This window comes from Halichoerus grypus, chromosome 2, assembly GCF_964656455.1.
Source record: "Halichoerus grypus chromosome 2, mHalGry1.hap1.1, whole genome shotgun sequence".
Classification (NCBI taxonomy): Eukaryota; Metazoa; Chordata; class Mammalia; order Carnivora; family Phocidae; genus Halichoerus; species Halichoerus grypus.
The window spans coordinates 113,763,981-113,767,235 of NC_135713.1; the positions used below are offsets into that span (position 1 = coordinate 113,763,981).

General features: G+C 51.0%; 1 protein-coding gene across 1 annotated transcript; it reads left to right on the forward strand.

The window, feature by feature from the left end:
• Nucleotides 1-2,001: 2,001 nt before the first annotated feature.
• Nucleotides 2,002-3,255, forward strand: GPR151 (G protein-coupled receptor 151). Its single transcript, XM_036070012.2, has one exon. The coding sequence runs from the start codon at nucleotides 2,002-2,004 to the stop codon at nucleotides 3,253-3,255; it is 1,254 nt and encodes a 417-aa protein (XP_035925905.2).

The following is a 3,255-nucleotide window of genomic DNA, read 5'->3' on the forward strand; positions in this document are numbered from 1 at the left end:
CTTTTGTGACGTTAAAGCCTTCTGGAACTCATTTAGCGGTCTGTCACATGTCTTCGGGAGCCTGGAGCGTCCTAAACTTTAAGCCATGATGTCAAGGAGTCTCTGTCTCTGGTCCTGAACGGATGTCCTCCACATACACCAGGTAGTCTCTAATTCACACCATGTCCACCTGCTCCAAGTAGTGCTCAAGAAGTTTCTCTACACGCCCCCGCCCCTGTTTTCCTCCTTAGAAGATGGCGCGGCCTCTTTACCCCCACAAGGGGTGCTTTTGGGGTGTGCGCATATTATTTCCCCGGCCATAGCGCAAACTAAGGGTTATGGCAGTTGCTGGGACAAGGCACTGAGCCCATTTCTGTTTCTGAAGTACCCTGACTTTCCAGAGGGAGAGGGGAGGCAGACAGACACAAAGAAACCCAGCGCCACAGACAGCCTTCCCAAAAATCAGGAGCTGTTTATTCCATCCGTTCTTATCGGGTGCGGTCGGGGCTTTGAGGAATTCTGAAGTGTCATCCCCTTACTTTCCAGAGACAAACTGGTGAAAGCAGAGCTAGTACCAGAACCCAAAGGTCGGACTCCCAGCCCAGCACATTCTCAGTGCCCGATACTAAGCATTTCTTTCTTTCTTTTTTTTTTTTAAGATTTTATTTATTTATTTGAGAGAGAATGAAAGAGAGCACATGAGAGGGGTTAGGGTCAGAGGGAGAAGCAGACTCCCTGCCGAGCAGGGAGCCCAACTCGGGACTCAATCCCGGGACTCCAGGATCATGACCTGAGCCGAAGGCAGTCGCTTAACCAACTGAGCCACCCAGGTGCCCCCGATACTAAGCATTTCTGCTTCAGCTACACTCCAAGCAGGGCGCATCTTCAGGGCAATCCCACAAACCCCTTTCCCTGAACAATTCTGGCTCCTCTGATTCCTCCAGAGCATCTTTCCACTGCCTACCACAAAGTGGCAAGACTAGCACCAGGATGATTTTTTTTTCCAAGAACTTCCTCGTTTTCCAACGTTAACATGTAACTTTCTTTGAAACGCCTTAAATGCCTTCCACATAGAAATTGTTTTTCTTCTATTCCTCTTGTTTCGGTAAATCCTCTAGGAGTTCTCTCTGCAAAGCAGCCTAACTCATCACTTGTTTTGCCTTCATCATCATCACCACCTGTTGAAATCATATTCCACATCGTCTAAGTCAGAGTCTAAAATCACTTCTAAAAAACTCACAATAGTTGGATAAACTACAGACTAAACCCATCTGTGATTAGATTTTTACATAGGCCTTCTTTGCAGTTTTCGTTTTCTTTATCCAGCTCTGTGCGCTTGACCACAAGTGGCTGCTGGTGGGTAGGCTGGATCAAGGCAGGAGCTCCTCTGTGTAGGCGGAAAAGCAGCGTTCGTTCTTGCTTTAAAACAGGGCAGTGCCCACCCCCCCACACACACCTCCGCCCAACCCGCAACGTCCACATCCGCCGGGAACTTGTTGGAAATGCACATTCTTGGGCCTTACTCCTGACCCACTGGATCAGGTATGCAGGTGATTCTGGGGCAGGCTGGAGTGCACGAGTCACTTCTCGGCAGCAGTGTTTGCTGATTTACAGACTGCAGTCAAGATTTTAGAAACAGCTGGTTGAAAATAATTGCCTCACTGGCTCGTGACCCCCCAGGAATACATCCCACTTACAAGTGTGTTGTCCTCATTTATCATTTATGAGTCTATGGGGTTTTAGCGCCACAGGGCTGGCGATGTGACACAAGGCTCGCTAATGAGCAGCACCCAAGCGTCCCCGCTGCCGCCGTTCAGTGCAGCGGTGGGGTCTCGCATGCGACAGAGCAGAGGTGAGCAACCGACCTTCTTCCACATTCGGCTCTCAGGAAACAAGCAAGGGGAGGGCCCAGAGGTGTCATTGGACACTGATGACAGCATATTTATTTCCTACACCGAAGAGCCGAGGCAGAAAGACAAAAAGAAGCGGACTTCTGTAAGGACGAGCTGCGTGGGAAAGGTGATGCTGGCAACCGCCTTCGCAGGCTCCAACTCCAGCACCATGAACACGTCTGCTCATCTCCACTTTGCCGGAGGGTACCTGCCCTCTGACTCTAAGGACTGGAGGACCATCGTCCCGGCTCTCTTGGTGGCCGTCTGCCTGGTGGGCTTCATGGGGAACGTTTGCGTGATGGGCGTCCTCCTTCACAGCGCCTGGAAAGGAAAGCCATCCATGATCCACTCCCTGATTCTGAATCTCAGCCTGGCCGATCTCTCTCTCCTGCTCTTTTCTGCACCTGTCCGAGCTACAGCATACTTCAAAAGTGTTTGGGACCTCGGCTGGTTTGTCTGCAAGTCCTCTGACTGGTTCATCCACACGTGCATGGCAGCCAAGAGCCTGACGATCGTTGCAGTGGCCAAAGTATGCTTCATGTATGCAAGTGACCCAGCCAAGCAAGTAAGTATCCACAACTGCACCATCTGGTCAGTGCTGGTGGCCATCTGGGCTGTGGCTAGCCTGCTACCCCTGCCCGAATGGTTCTTTAGCACCACCAGGCTTCACGCGGGTGTGGAAATGTGCCTCATGGATGTACCCCCTGTGGCCGAAGAGTTCATGGCCATGTTTGGTAAGCTCTACCCTCTCCTGGCATTTTGCCTTCCATCACTCCTTGCCAGTTTTTATTTCTGGAGAGCTTATGGCCAATGTAAAAAACGAGGAACTAAGACTCAAAATCTTAGAAACCAGATGCGCTCCAAGCAACTCACGGTGATGTTGCTGAGCATTGCTGTCACCTCGGCTGTCCTCTGGCTCCCTGAATGGGTAGCCTGGCTGTGGATATGGCACGTGAAGGCCGGAGGCCCGGCCCCACCACAAGGTTTTATAGCCCTGTCTCAAGTCCTCATGTTTTCCATCTCTTCGGCAAATCCTCTCATTTTTCTAGTGATGTCAGAGGAGTTCAAGGAAGACTTGAAAGGCTTATGGAAATGGATAACCAAAAAGCAACCGACTGCCTCAGACTCTCAGAAAACACCAGCTGGTGACTCAGAGGTCCCTCCCGACAATGACCCATCTCCCGAGTCCCCAACATCCACCCCAGAGAAAGAGAAAACCGGCTCTCCCTCCTCTGGCATAGAGAGAAGTGAGAAGGCACAGATCCCCATCCTCCCTGATGTAGAGCAGTTTTGGCATGAGAGGGACACAGTCCCTTGTGTACAAGACAATGACCCTATCCCCTGGGAACATGAAGATCAGGAGATGGGAGATTGTGACAAATAG

Excerpts from the sequence above, each read along its gene's own strand:
- GPR151 (XM_036070012.2), top strand. The coding sequence starts at position 2,002 with ATGCTGGCAACCGCCTTCGCAGGCTCCAACTCCAGCACCATGAACACG.